The 20,602-nt window shown below is 34.5% G+C and overlaps 2 protein-coding genes across 3 annotated transcripts; both read right to left on the bottom strand.

Moving 5' to 3' along the window:
* Positions 1–3,294: 3,294 nt before the first annotated feature.
* Positions 3,295–11,158, bottom strand: LOC149425163 (zinc finger protein 532-like). Of its 2 annotated transcripts, none has more exons than XM_089649604.1 (4): positions 11,135–11,158; positions 10,807–10,956; positions 9,872–10,005; positions 3,295–9,696 (listed from the first exon to the last, which is right to left on the bottom strand). In XM_089649604.1, exons 2-4 carry the CDS (start codon positions 10,870–10,872, stop codon positions 7,575–7,577), a joined length of 2,322 nt encoding a protein of 773 aa, XP_089505730.1. In that variant the 5' UTR covers positions 10,873–10,956; positions 11,135–11,158; the 3' UTR covers positions 3,295–7,574. The 2 variants fall into 2 exon arrangements, with proteins under 2 accessions (XP_089505730.1, XP_089505737.1); XM_089649611.1 differs by having other exon boundaries at positions 11,119–11,158.
* Positions 11,159–17,020: 5,862 nt separating this feature from the next.
* Positions 17,021–19,487, bottom strand: HINT1 (histidine triad nucleotide binding protein 1). Its single transcript, XM_089650992.1, has 3 exons — positions 19,307–19,487; positions 18,931–19,042; positions 17,021–17,225 (listed from the first exon to the last, which is right to left on the bottom strand). Exons 1-3 carry the CDS (start codon positions 19,418–19,420, stop codon positions 17,068–17,070), a joined length of 384 nt encoding a protein of 127 aa, XP_089507118.1. The 5' UTR covers positions 19,421–19,487; the 3' UTR covers positions 17,021–17,067.
* Positions 19,488–20,602: the final 1,115 nt, after the last annotated feature.

The following is a 20,602-nucleotide window of genomic DNA, read 5'->3' on the forward strand; positions in this document are numbered from 1 at the left end:
CGCTGAACACGGAACTCGGAACTCCTGACCGCTCTCTGTGTGCTCCCGCTCTAAAGAAGAACTTTTAGGATTATTGCCACTCAAAGGTCAGGTGCATGGAGAGGATGTTGCAAATACTGCAGTGGAGTGTATGGATAAATATCATATTCCTCTCGATAAAATTGTGTCGATTTCAACAGACGGGGCTTTTTTTGACGGTCATACTTTTCCAAAAGTATGACCGGCGTCAGAAAAGGGTTTGTTGCCATTTAAAAAAAAAATTAATCACGAGATATTGCCTTATCATTGCATTATTCACCAAGAAGCGCTTTGTGCGCAGACATTTCCAGAAGAAATTAGTAAAGTTATGGGATTAGTGATTAGGATCATCAACTCCATTGTAGCTAAAGCTCTTAATCATCGTCAATTCAGAGAATTTTTAGTTGAAATGGAGAATGAGTGCGCTGATCTTCTGCTTCATAACAAGGTTCGATGGTTATCAAGAGGGAACGTTTTAAAACGTTTTGTGTCTCTATTGCCCGAAATTGAACCATTTCTCCTTGAGAAGGGTGTTCACTATCCAGAACATACAGACAATCAGTGGATCCAAAACTTTAATATCATGGTAGACGTTACGTCTCATCTAAATCAGCTTAACCGTAAACCACAAGGGAAATGAAATACAATTTTTTCAATGTTAGAAGAAGTCATTTCATTTGAAAACAAATTATCCCTTTTTGCTCAAGATTTTGAACAGCAGAGCGACCTTAACATTCGTCAAAAATCCTCTTAATGCTACGATAACTGAGTTGAAATTTTCTCCTTTGGCATTGACACTGGTAACTTTGAATACAATTGCAGGATTTAAAAAAACAAGGAAATGTGGAGCTCTAAATTTCAACGTCTTTGTATTGATTTGGAAATATTGGAGAAGAACAAATGTGATCTTAGTTCACAACACAAGTGGTCTGCTTTGAAAGACCTGGAGAAGGAAGACATGATCATTTTCAACATCTGGAATAGTATTCCTGACTCTTACGATCAGCTGAAAAAACTCGCGTTTGCTGTTCTTTCCCTTTTTGGTTCTACATATTCATGCGAACAATCTTTTTCAGGCATGTAATTTATCAAGAGCTAACTGAGAAGTCGTCTTATTGATGAGAATGGAATCATGCCTAAAATTAAAAACAACATACAAACCTGACTTACTGAAACTTTCCAAGGAGATGCAAGGACATTGTTCGCATTAAGTGTTAGTCAGTCATTGTCATAATTTAAATTTATGGATACCTTACTTTCATATTATCGTTTATCAACGAATAAATCTTTATTAAGGCGATGCACTAAGTAGTAATGCAAAATCATGTGTTTTTGGTTTGAAAATTTGGTCGCCTAGAAATGTTTCAGATGCTTTAATTAAATACTGCGAGTAGAATACATCATGGGCTTTAAAATAATCGAGTATTTTTAGATAAGTCTTTTTATAAGCCCAGAAAAAAATAATGTATAAGGCCTATGAAAACTGCTTTGAAATTCAAAATCTCCTACTTACGAACCCATTTTTGGTTATGGTTTTATTGTATAATGTGGAAAATTAAGTTATTTATAAAATGATCGAAAAACATTTAAATATTTGTGCCTGAACATCCACAAAATAAAATAAAAGCCACATTTTGGCCATGTTTTTTTCTTGCATAAATCAAAACAGGCGGATAGTGTTAAGCGGGAATTTAAGCCTTATCGCCATCTACGTAAGGTGTGTTATTGATAGCGGCTCGATTTTAAATATTACACGACCTAGTGCATCGCCTTAAGTGTGAAATCAAGTTTTATTCAGTGTACCCGTAATTTAATGAAGGTCTAAAATTATAATAAAGGTTTACCAAATTAAAAAAAAGGTTTGGCTCTAAGAATTTTTTTTATTCGTTGTAATGTACATATTTGGCTCTTTGGCCAATAAGTTTGCCGACCACTGCCCTAGTACAAAGTAATCTCAAAACAAAAATTACAAACTCTGTTCAAGATTATGAAGACTACAAATAATTATTTCACTCTCTTTGAGCATTAAGCTTAGACATCTACACCCTCATAGCGGGTTCAGACGTTTCCTTTTTAGTTGATCAACTTTTATTGAACGCATGGGTGTTTTCCTTTAGGTTTACAGCTTTAAAAAGGTCCCCCCAAACTCAGTATGCCCATGGGCCCCTTCATGTCTTAAGATGGCCCTGTTAATGACCCCGAGCAATGCCAGGTATGTCAGCTTGTATGTAAATATTTCTAGTTTATTTTTTATTTTTATTTGGTACAATATTTTTTTACATTTCAAAGTTTTCCAGTGATGTTGGCCTCACTGGGTGGCTTGCTTTATTTTATTACTTACTTTATTCTGACTACTTCCTTGTTTCTTCCCTGTAAACTCTATAAAAATTTAAAGCTGCCCTAATGGCCGGCCCTGAGGTAAATGGCGCATGTAAAATTTTGTCAAAACCAGTAACGCCCAGGAAGGTGAACACTAATCAATAGTATACGGATGATTTGTATTTTTGTGTAGCGCCATTTTTATGAAAAATAATCTGTCAAGTATTATCAGCGCCTGCTCTGAGTAGACTGCTCCAATTGCGCCCGCATGGAGCTGGCCCTGGCTGCCCTCTCCTAGCTTGGAACCTGGCGACGAACCTGATTGAATGAAAAGATTTCTAACAAAAAACTTGATCAACTTTGTTGAAAGAAGGTTTACACTAATCAATATGCTCAAGTGTCGAGTTGAACAACTAAAATTGAATCGTCTGAAACCGCTATTATCGGAAAAGAGTAACTAACAATGTTTGACTAGTTTGAATGCCTTCAACTGGGTGTTATGACACTTGTTAACATAGTTAAGAATGATAATGTGCCATCAGTAAAAAAAATTGACCTGTAATTCTAGGGCCAGGCGCGCACACAGATGAATTTTGTCACAGCAACAGTTCAGTCATTGTTTCAAAATCCATTGCAAAATGGACGTGCGCGCACATGGTGATATAAGGGTGATCTTTTATGGATTTTAAAAGTTATTTTTTTATTCACATAATTTTTTAATGTACATCTCACCTTTTTGAGAATGATTTTTTGGCATGGACATTCTTCAAAACCTAGTCTTCAGAGCCGTTACCCAGGCTGCCATGGTGGTAGCAAGTCACTGGTCATCCAACTATGAGAAACAAAGGGTTCGGTAGCTCATAAACCTGGAGGCGAAAGGGTGAAAAGGTGTGGTAACACGAGTGTAAAAATAATAAAGTAAGTTAGTTAATATTTCAATTTATTTATGTTTTCCACACACCAGAGAAATATACAAGATTTGTACAAGTATAAAAAGTATTTTCAAATTAACGTCTAAATAGCTAAGCATTGAATTTAATTAATCATCTCTTAAAAGTAAACCAACTGAACTTTACAATACTGGCCTATGACAAAATGTTTTAACTGAAACTTCATGGATCATACAAGCGACATCAGCGTGCAGGGTTAGCCGCCGATGGATCACATATGAGACATCTGCGTAAAGCGGTAATCACCGATGGATCAATGATCTGAAGTGTCAACTCAAGTATACTTCTAACAAAGGTAAAATAAACGGTTTAACCCTTAAAGTCGTGTTGAATGAAATGGTAATACATACTGAATTATTTGGCGGGTTTGGAATAGTTCTGGGTCGATTGTGAATGACCCGCTCACAAGCTTCCAAAGAGTGAGCTACTCTCACAACCCGGTTGCCGGGCGCCGGAGTGGCGAGGCGAGTGCACGTAGATTGTCGGCACCCAGGTCTCATGACCCGCTCTCGAGACCTACTTTCATGACTCGGTTGCTGGAATGGCGAAGCGAGCACATATAGAAAGTAACCCGGTCTCAAGACTTACTCTTGCGACCTACTCTCGTGATCTACAACGATTGTCGAGACCTGGATGCCTGCCGCCGGTGTAGCGAGGTGAGAGACTTTTTCAAATAATAATAATAATCAAAATAACTGCATTCTTACTTTAATATGACATTAAACAAAAATCTATGAACCTACGTGCATAAGGAAATGTAAATACTATTATTTCAATTGAAATAATTTAACTATAAAATAAATAAATAACTTGTGAGTTTATTTTTAAATAGTGGAAATGTTTGCAGCTTTCTGTCGTTGACGTTCTTTTTATGTAGTTATTGTATTTTTTTATTGAATTTGCAATGAGTTTATGAAATGTAAAAGGTTGGTGAATATTGACGAATTAGAATTTGTGTGTTTCCGCTTATCAATAAAATCAAAATATGTAAATGGGATATTTCTGAACGTATCCGAAAACTAAAAACTGATTTTGAAAAGTGATCAAATACGCTTTCAAATTTTACTATTAAAAATAAACATATACATACAATTAAAATCAACCATTAAAAATGGCTGTACTTTTTTCTAAACACTGAACTAAAATTACTGATAAAAAACACATTTTATTAGACAAATGCAGTCGAACTTGGTTATAATGTTCACATCAATAGCAAGTTCACTGCTATAAAGAGCAATTACATAACAAAAACATCAATGGCACAGTCACAGTTTAATTTTCTTGCTCCTAAAATATTTAATAATTTATCAATTGAAGTCAAGTCAATAGCCAAATCACACTTTCAGAAAGAAGCTTTTTGAAGAGTGAATGCGATAGTGTTTCTCATACTCAGATAATGTTGTAAATGTCGGTAAAATATATGTGTGAATAAAAAAGTATGTAAGTATATGTTTGCATGTGTATATATGTGTGTACATATATATGGGTATGAATATGTATGCTTCTATGTTTTGAGTCAGACCCATTCCTTTAAAAAACAAATTACTAAATGGATCCTTACACACGGAATACATTACAACTACAATACCCATTCATTCATTTCAGACAAAACATAATATATCCTTATTCCCTAACTTAGCGGTATAGTATGTACATAATTAATTAGTGTGATCTACTAATAATTTCTCAAATTTTTCATCTTCTCATAATTCTCTAACTTCTCCATCCTCTTCTTGCAACCCAAACTAGCTATACATCATTTTCTTTTTTATATTATGGTAATGTATAGATTCTATGTCCGCAAACTGTAAAATTCACGCGCTATAACACAGGGTCATCCCTAGCACGGAGGGTAAAATATCACAAAAAACCACATGTACTCTCTAAATCATGTATCAATAAAATAAATAAATGTATATGAGCATTTGTGGATGAATGTGTGCATACGTGTATTTACGTAGTTATGGATGCATGCACACATACACAACTAGAAAAAAGAGTTATGTATATGATCCAATCCTGCACTTTTTTTCTCTTTTTCTGTTTTCTATTTTATAAATTTAAAATAAAATGTTTATAGTTATTGTTATTATAATAGAACGTCTTATTCTTCCTTGTTCTTTTTATTTTATATTTTCTATTTCCTTTATAAATTTTCTACTGTAATCCTTTCTATTTTCAACACATTTATATATTTAGTTCATATGGTCACACTAGACCTCACATAACTATATTCCATATTCCATTGGTCACCATTAAACAGGCAGTCGCCTAGTACGGTGATTTAATGTATCATATATAAATAAAGGTTTTAATGTATTTTATAAATAAATAATGATATTTTAGTTCAGGCTTATCTTCAGATAATTGTTGGCTGTTATAACAAGGTCAATTCACTGATATACCGTGCAAATAATTTTTTCAACACAATTTATGAATACATGGGTCATTGGGTCTGAATAAAAAAAACGAATAATTGGGAATTATTCTTGAAGTATTAATAATAAATAAAAAGGGGCGGCATACCTGCCCGGAGCACAACGACGGCTGGCGGGAATTTCCCATTCCCTTAGGAACAGATTTGTGTTTACGAAACTATCTGTGTAAGATTGTCGACTATGTGAAACATTACTATCCATCGGGCACTATGTAAAATTGTCATAAAATCTGCGAAAGTCATGCGAAATTTGGACTTGGCAAATTTGTTCCCTTTTTACATCTTCTTTTGTATTACAACTCATCGTCAATTTTGTTTTAAAAACCAATAAATATGTTTACGAATGTACCTATTTACGAGTACTTATAACCCATTTAAGACAGTGATGCAGAACTTTTTCATATTGCATACATACATGACAAATTTTACAATCTATAAGTGCAATAATAAAGCTGGTAGAAATACAACAGATTGCAACTCCTGATGATAAGGCATGTTTTGAAACACCCAAAATTCGTATTGCATAAAGAAAACTTGTATTGATGCACAAAAGTGCATAACATTATTATTTATTTTTTAATACTATCGATGCAACGATTCTTAAATTGAACAATGCATTAAAATCGGCATTGTTGCATTACTAGATACAACAAACTTGCGCAAAATTACATAGACTCTAGGATAATACCTATGTATTTACATTTCAGGATGATCGATTCATTGAAATATTTTAACAAGTATATAGTTACATTATTTATGAAATAGCTTTTTATCTCATCACAGTATTTTTTGTGGTATGCAGGAGAACTAAAACAAACAATATTTTAAAATTACTTTAAAGTTGACATGCCAACAAAATTGTAATTATGTACAATGAGATAATTAAAAACTAACAAAATTTTACATGAATTTACTTTCGCTAGAATACGCTAGAGTTGAAAAAATAAAAATACATTATATTTGAATGACAACTTTCACGAATCAAAAACTGAGCCAACACTAAGGACGCGTTGTTTTACAGAATTTGAACAATTCATCAAATTTCAACGTTCATTTTCAAGTTCTGTGAAAGATTTTTTTAAGTTCTGTTTTAATTTCAGTTTTGTCAAGCAACTAGCCTATAATGATATAATAACAGAACTTGAATAGGACTTTCACAGAACCCGGAAATGAACGTTGAACGGAAATGAACCCCTCCTAAGGACGGGTTGTTTTACAAAATTTGAACAATTCATCAAATTTCAAAGTTGATTTCAAGTTATGTGAAGGTTCTATTCATATTCTAGTATTTCATCATTATTGACCAGTTGCTTCACAAAACTGAAATAGTAACAGAACTTGGATAGAACCTCTACAGAACTTGAAAATTATCGTTAGCGAAAGATTAAGGATTACTCTTTTTTAGAGGATAATAATGCAATCTCTAGATATGGCGTGTTGTATAATTCCCACCAATGAGGAATTTCACAACCAAACTCCCCGTCTGATTCTGTCGCCTCGCTCAATAGCATAATATCTTTGGAGACAAATTTGCTCCTTGCAGACAAACAAAAGGTTAAAAAGCAATGTATTATGTGAAATAACGCATTTTCTTTTTAATAAATGTTTATGTAACCCAATTCTTTGGAACCAATAATTTTGGTTTCGGTATCATTTTTAACATCCACATAACCTGTCTAGACTTTGTTGATGAATCGTAAAGCTTTACATTGAGTGTAGTGAAAATTACACTCTGCATTAGAGACACCAAAAAAGTGCATTTGCCAAATTTTAAATGAGCAACTGCTGAAATGGTGATTGGTGAAAATGGCCATGAAAGTGAAATTAAATGAAAAAGAAAAACATAATTATCAAATAGTATCATTTGGTTTTGCTCTTTGTTTTCTCAAAATAAATGCCATTCCATGAACTCTAAAATGCTTGTCATGGTCAATAGTGTTGTCAAACTGTTCGTAGCAGATATTACATTGATTTTCCAACACAGTTCTGCCGGAATTTTTATCTTCTAATTCTTGAGGAACTTCTTTATCAAAGCAATCATTTTCCTCAATATATGCATCGGCATTGTCCACACCGTGAATAATCAATAGGTGACTGCAAAAGGCATTCCTGACAACAAAGGATGAACCGCATTCCATACATTGATAGGACCCGGAGTTATCTCTATGCGAGACGATGTGCTCACGAAAAGCTTCTTTGTCGGGAGAATCAAAGGGACACTTGGTGCAGCTGAAGCTGTCACCTTTGGAAGGTTCTGATATCAAAACACCTGCACCAAATGCACAATTTTCTTCACTGTTTTTACGTTTGCCGATTCTACGCCTTTTCTTTGGTTTTGGAGTACTGTCAAATAAATTCCGGTTAGTGCCCATTTTTGTCCTCATACTAGCGTCCCAAGTTGACCCGTTCTTGGTGCTGTCGGGTAGTATTTTGGATATTTCCTTGGTACTGAATTTGATTGGATTATCGGATTTTACATTAGGAAGCCTCGTGTACACTTCAAAGCTTTCCCGGCTCTTGCATAAAGGACATTCTCTTGGCAAGGTGTGGTCATCTTCCTTATTAACTGCATACATAAATGATTTATTACACGATTTGCATGTTTTTTGAACATTTTCAAACATCACCTTTCCAGCATTTTGGTTGCTAGTAAAACAAAAATCGCTAGAAACCTTTTTACTATATTTTGTGAAAAAATATAGATTACACTTATTAACATGTTTTTTTAAAAAGGCTAGACTTTGGTATGTTATATTACATCCTGGGCAACTATACAATAACTGAGCCTTCGAATCAACAGTGTGACCTTTGAAATGCTTCAGTATGTTGCTTTTAGATACAAGTTTATGGGAGCACGGCAAACACTGATAAAAGGTGTCCCCATTGGTAGGCGATGTGCTGTTGTGAGACTGACTGATATGCAACTGTAGAGCAGCGGCCGTAAAGCAGGCAATGGGACACTGCACGCACTTGAACACCTGCTTTGTGTGGGTTTGCATATAATGCGCATTCAGGACATCATGGCGTATGATGGATTTGCAGCCAGGAACAAAGCACTCACTAACCATGCATCTGGCAAAGTGGAAGCACGTATATGACAAATGCTGCTGAAATTGTGTTAAGTTATTTACCTCGAAGCCACACTCGGGGCAGATATGAGGTGATTTCTGTAAATGAATCGTCCGGTGGGCCACAAATGCACAATAATTTGGTAAAATCAAGGAACAAATATTGCAAAAAAAGTTGGTTGGGATATCCGGTGTTCTCATTTGAAAGTGACTAGACTTCGCTAAATGGAAAGATGTACACTTTGACACTATTGTTTTTTTACAAATCTTACAATCAAATGAATTGGGCATCCTGGAAGTTCCAGGTGAACATGATGGTTGTTTGGCTGAGTCGCTAAAATCGTGTGGCTCCATGATGGCCATTGCAGAGTTGCAAATTGTCTCAATAGTTTGGCACGCTTCAGGTGCTTCGTCGCCACTAACGCCAAGTACTGGTACGTTGATGTTGTTCTGATCAACATGACTGAAATTCAATTTGTTTTGAATTTCCGAAGCATCGCTAAATGTTTTTTCAATAAAAGTTGAAGCATCTTGGAAAGATTTTGTGATTACTTCAACAATTGAATCTACTGGATCAATTTTTGGTATTTCTACGGCAGGACATTCTTTCTGTTGATTCTTCTGTAATATGTCTAAATATGTTTGAACATTAATATAAGATATATCCTTGTCGAGGGTAGTATCAAAGTCATTCAACGCATTTTGGCACTCTTCGGGATCCAGAGGGTTGACTTGAATGTCGGAGAGATTTAACGTAGTCATCTGGTGAACATGTGACCGAATGTGGGACAGGATCTTGCATCTATTAGTGAAGAGTAAATTGACCTTGCAAACTCTGCAGTAGAAGTTTATCTTCAGACTGCAGCGATTGATATGGAAATCAATACTCGATTTAAAAATAAACCTGTGAACAAACAAGCGAAATCATTAATCAATTGCATTTTTTAAATTTTGCAATAATTAATTTTTGCCATGTTATCAAATAAAAATACAACTTGAAAATTTTTAACTGAAAACTTAATAACCATATACTTCTACGGAAAAGTTTGTAGTTCAGCATAATAAATAAATATTCTTACTTATCGCCACAGTCCATGCACCAGAAATGCTTCATCCCGAGACTAGCGGGGTGAATGTAATTCTCAGTAAGCTTGGTGAACACTTGCTCCCTCACCAAGTTCTGCATGTGCACTGAAGGTTTCCTCATGATTTCCTGTATCACAAACAAACAAACAATGTAATGACATAATTCATTAATCACCACTTATGATTCTAGTCGACTTTTAATCTCTTAAGGGAATATGGTACGATTTGATAAATAAAAAAAACCGCTATCTAAAATGGCTACAACTACCTTTCTTTTGCCATTCCCAGACTTGATATTTGTATAATCAAATAATGGACTATTGTTTTTCACGCGCCTGATTTTTTTTAATCATTATAATAAATAAAACATTGATACACAGTAAAACCCATAGAAATCCATCTAATTTCACGGTTAACATCCAGTAGTGACCAAAAATGCACATAAAAATATATTTGATAAATATATAATATACCTATACATTTTTAAACTGTGGTTAGAATCAAATCTACTAGTCAGGGACGGCTTTGTGTGTGCGCAATTGTAGCAATTGTAGCTCTGGGCGCCGACTTGCTAGGGCTCCAAGGAACCAAGGCGCTGGTAATAACTAATAAAGCACCCTTGAGGTTTTTACTAGCATCAGGTGCAGTTTCGACCAGGGCCCATCCTGACTGGAGTCAAACTCAAATAGTTCAGCCATTATGCTGCAGAGGTAAGGTTTACTGGTTGAGATGTTAATATAAAATTCCAACAAATTAGCAAAGGTAAGCACATTAAACTGTAAGATAGATTTTTCTAAAATGACAATGGTTGTCAGATATTCAGTCATAGGTGATCCAATTATTTCTTTATCACATGGAAAAGAGCATGTCGAGAATAATAAAATTAATATTCATCAGTTAAATAAGATAATAATATTTAAGATCTTACCAAATTAAATTTTGGGCCAGAAGGCATGTTGACTTGTTTTGTTGGATGACTTTTAAAGTCAGTCATTTTGAATATCGTTTAACAGTTTTGTACGCATAGTACTGTAAGGGTATTGTTTAAAACCCAAAGATTGTGTTGATTCAGATCCTGCTGTAATGATAATTTAAAATATTACTAGTAAATTTTGGGCAATTCTTTACCTACAACTACCGTTTTTAATACGCATTAAAAAAAACAACCAACTTAATGACAATAAACAACCACTTTTTGCATTTACGATTTTAAAAAATATTGATATTTAATATTATTTACGTAAATAGTAGTTTACGAGAAAATTTGCGAACCGCTCACCATTTTGACAGAAGACCGATATGAATTGATATGAAGATCGCGCATAATTCGCGTTTGTTTGTAGACAGTGTAGAAAACATGAAACACATAATCGGCATAATAGACAATTATTTGGGATCGCTGGCCACCCGTTAATTATAAGGCGACCAAATTTGTTCCCAAACATCACACGAATTTAGTTTCCTAATATGGGTTACTAAAAAAAAAAAAAAAATTTTTAAAGTTTAGTTTTTCTTGTCTATTGTACCGATTATGTGTTTCATGTTTTCTACACTGCCTACAAAAAATATCATCTTGGTGTTCTGTCAAAATGGTGCTTCGGTTGGCAAATTTTCTTGTTAATTATTATTTACGTAAATAATATTATATATCAATATTTTGTCAAAATCGTAAAAGCAAAAAGTTGTTTATTGTCATTAAGTTGAGTCAAATGATTTTTTTAAATGCGTATTAAAAACGGTACTTGTAGATAAAGTTTTACGATCAAACAACGGAAAAGTAGAAGTCGCATTGGAAAATAGAATAACCGTATTGAATTTTGGTTCCATGACAACCAGTTCAACAACTAATGACATTATGTTAATTGTGTATGGCCAAGTCACTCCTAATGGTGAAAGCCAAAATAAAGAATAAAAAGAAAATGGATTCTTGTTCTCAACCCAATGACAATTGAATTAAACACACCTTTAAAAAGTGATGGTTGTTCAGATGTTGCGATTTTAGTTGATCAACTCTCCGTGAATGACACCTGAAAGCTAATCGACGATATACTCCGTCACACAGAGCGATTTTAGTTGAACGACAAAAATTGAACAAGATACAATTCAGACGTTTCAATTTGACTCGAACCGTTTTGTTAGTCAAGATGGCGTCAAGTGAAGTTATCGCTGCGTGCGTCCCTATGATTTCGGATATTTTACGGAACGAACTTTAGAATATGAAAAAGCTCAAAAAATTTCGGTAAATTTTGGATAGGGCCTGACGCGCTTATTACGAATAATTTTTAGAAAAAAACTTTATATTCGCCTTAATTACTATAAAAGAAAACTTTTTGCATTTCGGGCGGCGGAAAATTATGCATTTTGATTTTCAATTGCGTAAAACCAAAATTCACTTCGCGAATCGATGTGGCGACAATGCGCCGCCATTAGGAACGCACTGTTATGTTGGTATCACTGATGCATTAACAAGAGCTAAATACGACCGTTGCTATCTTCGTGGGATACACATGAAAGGCGCTTAATTATGAAAAACAGAATTAAAAATATAATGTAAACGAACCTCTAATCAGAATCACTTCAGAGTTAAGCTGAGGCACTGGAATCGTGTTGGATTTCATCGTCGTTATAGTTGGAGGTGTTGGTATTCGTTGTCAAACAAAATATATTAGGGTTTGTAAACTTCAGCAGCCATTTTGATTTTCAAGTAATTTAGCAGCTACGCGAGGTTTGTGTAACATGGTTTGTGATACAAAAGAAAGTGCCCCTTTATAACGCCTGCTCGCGTCAAGGCAAGAAAAACATCCCAGTTTTCAAGTAGTTTAACGGCTACGCTAGGTTTGTGTAACATGGTTTGTGATACAAAAGAAAGTGCCCCTTTATAACGCCTACTCGCGTCAAGGCAAGAAAAACATCCCAGTTTTCAAGTAGTTTACCGGCTACGCTAGGTTTGTGTAACATGGTTTGTGATACAAAAGAAAGGGCTGTATCTCCTTCAATTTTAGAAAAATTAAAGTTTGTTAACATTATAATTCTGTTGTGTTTTCATAATTTCGCGCCAATCCATTTGTATTCCACGAAGTTAGCCATAGTCGTATCTACGCAATGTATCAGGGATACCAACATAACAGTGACGTACCTAATGGCAGCTGATTGCCGCCGCATCGATTCGCGAAGTGAATTTTGGTTAACGCAATTGAAAATTTAAATTCATAATTTTCCGCCTCCCGAAATGCAAAAAGTTTTCTTTTATAGTAATTAAGGCGAATATAAAGTTTTTTTCTAAAAATTATTCGTAATAAGCGCGTCAGGCCCTATCCAAAAATTACCAAAATTTCGTATGTGGGCTAAAAAATGGATTATAAGGATATAATTATAAGGCATAAGAAGATACCGAAGGCTATCGCAATCATTTGCGAATTTCGGAAGAACAATTTGATGTCTAATATTCAAGAAAAAATCCAAAACAAGGACACAGTTATGCGCGCGGCTGTCCCGGCAAAAACAAAGTTACAAATTACGCTAAGATACCTTGCAACGGGGGATTCTTTTTCAAGTCTGACTTATATGCACATACATTTTTTCATTGAAGTAGATGCCATGATGGTAGGTACTAGGTAGGCATAAATAAATCACTCACTAGGGACGTCTAACGTCTACTTTCGACCGCAATTAACTAAAAATCGCAAGCGAATTGAAACATATGTTCAGACGTTTTGATTCGGCACCGGCACGAAAATCAAACAATGACTCATACTTGAACAACAAAAGTAGACGGGCTTTCAACTTTCGTCGTTCAACTAAAAACTTGATCAACTCTTTTGAAAGGCTGTTCACACTTGTCAATTAGCTTTCAAGTGTCATTCAACTCCAACATGATCAACAAAAATAACTCTGTGTGAACGGGGTATTACCCCAAAATCCTTTCAACAAATCATCATCGATAAAGTTTTTAGTTGAGCAACAAAAAAAAATTATTTTTGTCTACTTAATATATTTTAATGACGTATCCCATTCCTTGTGTCATCAAATACTCCAAAAATATCATAAGTCGATATAACTGCATTATCAACACAAAAATAAAATAATAATAGTTCATTATGCACCACTTTGCACACAAATCAGTTCAAAAGTAGTCATACAAGATGGCTGACATGCAATTTCCCCTCACCCTAGATTTGGTTTCAATGCTATTCATTCAAAATCGCACCAATACTCTTTGCAGGGTTTTTCAGGTGCATGGAATCAATGAATATCATACACAAAAATGTAACCTTAAGCCTCTGAAATTCTTTGAGAGTATATAAATTATCTACAAGTATATATTTGAGTTGTCAGTGTTAAAAAAAACACTGCTGTATTTAAATCAACATTCTTTAAGGTTACTGGGAATCCCAAAAATATACTGTCATAATATTATGTACGTAAAGTAAAAATAATATGTGTTGGAATTTGGTACCTACATGATATTTATATTATTATCGTACATTTTGTGTTGGCAGTGTTCAAAATTAAAACACAACTCTGTTTACTAGCAATCCTAGTAATATTGTCATATGCAAAAAAAGTTTTACTCGAGTTCGATATTTCCCTAGATTTGTGCAGATTTCACTTTTCACTAAAAAAAATGCTGCTCCAGATATAGGGAAAGCTCCCTCGACGTCACTTCACTGGTATAGTGGGTGGTTTATTTATGATTCATACTGATCGGATTTTGCACACACACGACACTCATATGCGGCATTTGGAAATTCCATAGTCTCACTGGTTCCAGACGGTTGAGACCAGTTGGGACTTGTGCGGCATTCACTTTTTTTAAACCCCGCCCCCCTGAAAAAAAAAATTGGCAGAGAAATAACCCGCCAATTTTCTAAATGATTTTTGAGAATATCAATAGTTGCACGAAAGTGGTATATTTATGAGTTGCACTTAGAACACGGGAGTGGTTTCTCTCCCGACCGCCTTGGTGCATTTTAAATGTTTGATTTGACATTGGAGGTGTTGAAACTACATTAATAACACCTTCTACTATGTGTTATATTGTTTAAACATGTCCGTGTGCACACATTTCAGAATCCTTTAGGCCCTACTTATGCACAACGGCTGTGACTGCACCGGATGAGATTTAGTGAGATCCATATCTTCCGAGGGAGAGAGAACCGTTGGATCCACAATGCAGCTTGTTTTCCCCTTCCGAAGTAAGCCACTGAGTTCGCCATGGCTCTTCAGGGAAGTGTCGTGAACGAAGCAGAGTTTCGCCTTCAGACCAGACGGGACTCCTGGATGTGAGGCAGCTGGCAGGTGACTGGTTGAAGGGGAATGTTGCTATTCAAGACCTTTTTGTATTCCACTCGTCTTACAGTGGGCGGTGCATACTCGAGAGGACAGGGAGCCATTGAAGTGGGGTGGAGGGAAGAAATAATCACAGCACAGAGATGAAATAATCAAAGCATATGGTGCAATGTCAATAATTTTTATTTATAGACAGCAATTGCATTATTCTCTTCTGCACTGATGCACAGTCGGGAAACATGACAAACGCACGCCCAACATTTGTACAAAGTTGACATCAATCACACGAGAACATCTTTCTTGAGGTCAACAGCTCGGCTGTGAAATGATTTGCAGGCCTGTGTTTCCTCCCTTCATGGGTCTCTTTGGGTTCACTCCTTCCTTTCCTCAAAAATACACAGCATCCCCAAAAATGACATAAGCTCTAAGGGAAATTGTTTGCCTCAGGTATTGATTTAATGTAAAATTAAATATATTGTGGGTTACTGCCAAAAGTTGGTAACTAATACAACCATGTTTTGGAGTAAACTCAGTTTTAAAGTTTGATCTTCATTATGAAGTCATGATTTTGGGAAATAATATTAATATTAATTTGAAAAAAATCACTAGATGTTTATTTTTGTAAGTGCTTTTACAATATTTTTCTTGTCTATTAACACACTTCAGCCGGGAGAGGTAGTTCTACCCGTTCAGTCGATTGATGCTTAAGGCCGGGAAGGGTAGTTCGACCTTTGGCGCCGGCCTCACTGGCAATGGCAGAAAAGACGGAATTATTCAATGTTTTTACATGAATATTATATACCAATCTCTTTGAAAAGGTCCCAACTATATGTACATAATTATCGAATCGTAATGCAAATCTTTTTAAAAATTTAGTTTCGGCCTTCCGTTTACATCGGTATTTCAACAAAATGATATATTATTTGTTAGTGAAATAATTCAATTCCTGGAATGAGGGTTTTTATGACCGTGAAACCTGATTCAAATCTCTTTCTCCGTTCCGTCCCACTCAACTCCTATGTGCAAGCGACCGAGAGATATAGGGCGTATTTAAAGAAAACAGGTATGAGCAAATACCGATAGGCGGACCGTAATAAAGATATTACAAGGTTAATTGAGTTGCATTTCGAATAATTTTCGTTTAGTACTTTTATAGCTTGGGTAGGCTGAGTTACTATTTAGAAATTTTATTAAAATACTTTAATTAGATATAGCGATTTAAAAAAAATTAAAGAAATTCGCACAGGACCTTTATTTTCGCCCGGACTCAGAATAGTGCCAGCGCAAAAAATACCCGGCCGAAATGACCGAAAAAAAATAAAGTTACAAAGTTTTATAAAAAAACACTACTGCTTATAAACCTACTTAACGACAAAAGAGGGGACCCAATCTTATTCCAGACACAGATTATAATACATATATATTAAAATCAGCGGAAATTCAAAAAAACTTGAAATGTAGTTAGTTACCAACGATATACACATTTGTAATCAAGCAGAAAAATTTATAGGATTATGTAAAATTGAACTAACTTTGATGAAATTCAATGTTTCACCTTAGCCGTGAAGTACTTTTTACTTCTATTGGTTGTCAAAACTTAAAAAATATTTTTCTTATCTCATTTTACCCTAATGAAGAAATTTCTGCAAAAAACCCATTTTATATTCATTATGTAAAACCCCCAACATGCAAACCATAAAGGGTTAAAAGTGATGCTAAAATGTCTGTTTGAATGTAAAAAATTCAAAATGTCACCGATCGTTGATTTGGAGGGTCATCAAACGCAATGGAGTTTTGAATCATCTCAAACTTAACCATGCAGCTTTATAGTTCAATAAATAGAATTCAATATATTATGTAGTTAAAAATTTTTATTCATCAAACAATTTTTTTTAATAATCTAACCGGGAGGCCATTCCATTTGTCTCCCTCCGAGGACGTGAAGGTGCAGATGGAAGACACTTTGGGCTCCGTCGCGACCATCGTTGACCACAAGTCGGAAACCTTTGTTGAGGCCCACTTTCACCGCAACCTTGCGGGCAACGAGCATCAGATGACCTGAAAAAGCATTTCAAGTAACACATATGAATAGTAGCAATATTATTTATTGCCTGTTTTAACTCAACCGTTTTGAATTTCGTCTTTCTGTATATTTATTTGTACATTCTGTTACAATTTATAAAAATCTGCTGCATCTACTTTATTATTCAAGCAATCCTTACTTTGGCAAACTAAAACTTACTAAGATAGCTAACTTTGTCTAGGTGGCTAGGATAGTTAACTGATTTGTATTTTAGAAAATGTGTTGCATCCAATTTTTTATTCAAACAAGCCTTACTTTGACTAGGTGGCTAACTTTGGCTATGGTTCAGTGAAGAGTATTTTAATTCAAACTAGCCTTACTTTGAGTAGGTGGCTAACTTTGGCTATGGTTCAGTGAAGAGTATTTTAATTCAAACTAGCCTTACTTTGAGTAGGTGGCTAACTTTGGCTATGGTTCAGTGAAGAGTATTTTAATTCAAACTAGCCTTACTTTGACTAGGTGGCTAACTTTGGCTATGGTTCAGTGAAGAGTATTTTAATTCAAACTAGCCTTACTTTGAGTAGGTGGCCAACTTTGGCTATGGTTCAGTGAAGATTATTTTTTCAAATGTGAAATCATTCAAGCAATGGTGTGATATAATATTATTTAAGGTTGAAAATAAATAAAAATGGTAAAATTTTACCAAAACATTATTTTTATTTAAACAAAAAAAAAACCTAACTGAATACTCCACTGCCCAACAAAAATACTCAACCAGAGCAATTAGCCAAAATATACTGGTTACTCCCAGTTTGAATACATCTTTTGGATAGAGAAATATTAAATTCTATGTTACCAAATAAAACAAAAAAATAACGGAAATGAATATAATAAGAAAGTAAAAAGATGGCTGAGAGAAAAAGGTGATAATCAACGTACAAACATTATGAAGACGATGTAAAGACAACTTGAAACTAAACACAAAAGATTAAAAACCATAGGCCGCCTCAGAACAGGAAACAGAATTTATACTTTATACCTACATCATGTACAAACATTGCCATTAAAACTATTAAAATCAAAGCAAAAAATAGTTGGCCACTTTACTAAAGGCGTTGTTTCTTATTGTAACTAAGTTGAAACAAGTTTTTTCAAAAGAAATAACAGTCATGGTCAAATGGTAGACATTGAGAAAAGTTTACCTTGATTCTCATGCCTGTGACACAAGTTACAATATAAAGTAATTATTTTCCCAACCATTGCATTTTTAGCAACAATTTATGGAAATTACACTTTGTTTCAATAATAAATTATTACAAGAAACAACTGTTTACATGCTCAAAATAGGGGTTATTGGTTATTAGATTCTTAGTTTGCGTTAATTAAGTAATTTTCTCAAACTTTCGCAAATGGGATAATTTTGTGGTAAATTTTCTTTTACCATCTCTCGAAATGCAGTTAGTTGTTTCTTGTTGTAATTATGTTGAAAGGAAGAGTAATTTCCATAATCTGTGACTAAAAAATTTCGGCGGTTAAGTAAATATTTACCCAATACAATTTGATAATCTCAGAACTTCAATTATATATATAAAATGTAAACATCTAACTGATTGATAGCCGAGCGCCAACTCCCAACTCAGATAATCTTTATTCCTTATATCAAAGCTACCTAAGGCTTCTCACAGCCATGCTAATTTTCTTTCAGAATCGTGCAAAAGAAATGATATTTTTGATTATTACCTAGGAGTTGCTCGTCGTCGTCGGAAGCATCAGAAAGCTTGACGATGGCTTTTCGTGGAATCACCAGGAAGTGAATAGGGGCCTGAGCATTAATATCGTGAAACGCCACGCACTAGAAACATATAATAATTATTGAACATTAAATCATGACTTTCATTTTTACCGGTAAGTAAAACAGTGATACAATCTTGATCTCATATAATGTGTACTTCAAACGTAATTATTACATCATTTTCCGCAAAACTTTACTACTTTTCAAGTATTTTAATTTGTTTATAACACTACAATTTATGTAATTAACCGGCATAACCTCAAAATAATGACAGCAGCGTAAGAAGCGCAAATCATTTTTTCTATGTTATGATGAATTGTGTACCTTATCATCTTCATAAATGAAATCGCATGGTATTTCTTTCCTCAAAATCTTTCCAAATATCGTATCTCCTCCTTCGGAGGAGGCGGCCTTCGCCTTCGCTACTTCGTCCGCCATTTTTAAAAGAAATAAAACAAGGAATTCAAAAAGTTATCAGGTGTCAAGTGTAAGGTGTCAAAAGTTATCAAGTCCTCAAGTGTTGCCAATTTTTTTTTTTAAATAAAGCGATAATAATGCCCAAAGAGAATAATGATTTTCCACAAATGTTTTATTATGTAGGTTTTATCATTGATTCCACTTCAGGCCTTAATTTTTAGTAAGAATCCAAAATTTCAGTCAATTCGACGCCATAGAGCACATTATGAGCACATTGATGTTATGCCTAGGGAAATTTCCCTAGATCTAAGGAGAAACATATTTTTTAGGGAAAAGGCACAAAATTTTTGATTTTGCTGACGAAATTAGGGCAAATTCTGGGGAAATTTCGAATATTCTAGGGAATTTTCGGTATATTGAGAAAATTTTGAAACTTTCAAAACTATCTGCATTCTGCATCATTAATGGAAAAATCATAATTCTCACAGGCCTAAATGCAAGGCTTGGGTTCGAATTTTTAAAGCCTTATAATAATGATAAATAATAATACTTGGATGACTTGCATAGCGCCGTTTTTGTGCAAAAACATCTCAAGGGCGCTGTACAAACTTATAATACATTTCTACAGTGATCTATGTTATTACTTAACTATTTATGGAGAAAATAAACAGTAATATACTTACCTGGTAGGTCACTTGAGATTAACACTTAATTAACATTATCTAATTGTTTATTGGCGAAATTTAGATACAGGATTTAGGACTTAATTGAAAAATTGAATATAACTGGACTTTCTCTTAGGATTGGTATATTTAATTTAAGGGTACGACAGCTTAGGAAGTATCCAAAATTTCGGTAATTTCAGAGTCTTAGAGCCCGGGAAAACGGCTTTCAATGTTCGAATCCAAGTCTTGCATTTCTGCCCAGAAAAATGATAAATTTTGTAATAATAATAGTTTATCAAAGAGAAAGAAAGGAGATTGGTTTGAGACAAAATTTAAAGTGACCCACGATAGCTTCTCATTTAGACGCTAGATGGCACTGGAACGAATCGAAAAAACGTATGAATCTGCATTAATAATCGGGTACTTTGTTAAATTCTTTTTGTTTAATATGTACACTATTGCAGCATATTTTTGAGAGGTCATGACCAAATGATCTTCTTAGAAGAGCCGCTACTGCCCTTAAGAATGATGATTTTTT

Source organism: Hesperophylax consimilis, chromosome 3, assembly GCF_061612785.1.
Source record: "Hesperophylax consimilis isolate HC1 chromosome 3, BYU_Hcon_1.0, whole genome shotgun sequence".
In the NCBI taxonomy this organism is placed as follows: domain Eukaryota; kingdom Metazoa; phylum Arthropoda; class Insecta; order Trichoptera; family Limnephilidae; genus Hesperophylax; species Hesperophylax consimilis.